The sequence below is a fragment of the Acanthisitta chloris genome, unplaced genomic scaffold, assembly GCF_000695815.1.
Source record: "Acanthisitta chloris isolate BGI_N310 unplaced genomic scaffold, ASM69581v1 scaffold3580, whole genome shotgun sequence".
Taxonomy (NCBI): domain Eukaryota; kingdom Metazoa; phylum Chordata; class Aves; order Passeriformes; family Acanthisittidae; genus Acanthisitta; species Acanthisitta chloris.
The window spans coordinates 34,409-34,788 of NW_008652035.1; the positions used below are offsets into that span (position 1 = coordinate 34,409).

The 380-nt window shown below is 38.9% G+C and overlaps 1 protein-coding gene across 1 annotated transcript in view; it reads left to right on the top strand.

The window, feature by feature from the left end:
* The window catches only part of LOC103802913 (Kv channel-interacting protein 4), a 37,478-nt gene that overhangs the window by 22,415 nt on the left and 14,683 nt on the right, over nucleotides 1–380 (top strand). The window contains exon 3 of the mRNA XM_009075447.1: nucleotide 380. This exon is cut by the window's right edge and continues 57 nt beyond it. Within this exon, the coding sequence (XP_009073695.1) occupies nucleotide 380 (1 nt within the window). The remainder of the gene's footprint in view (nucleotides 1–379) is intronic.

Consider the following 380-nt stretch of genomic DNA (forward strand, 5'->3'; position numbering starts at 1 on the left):
GCTGTTTACAGCTGTGGGAGCAACCACAGGTGAGACACCAATAGCTCCATGCACTGCAACAGTGGTTGCTGCTCATGTGTCACTCAGGTCTCAACTGAAGCTGAAATACATAGCACAGAAGGATTTTTTTGTCCCATTGGAATTCTTTAGGAAGATGCTTCAATGATATTAGCATTTAAGGCATTAATATTTACTTGAAAGTGAAAAGTCACATGTGTTAAACCGTCAACATTTAAGGCATTAATATTTACTTGAAGGTGAAAAGTCACATGTGTTAAACCGTCAGAGTCACATTCATGCTGTGTATGGTCTCATGAACAATGAGTTGACTGAACCAGATTGGATTGTATTCATTTCTTGTCTTTCACTTTTCTTCCAGG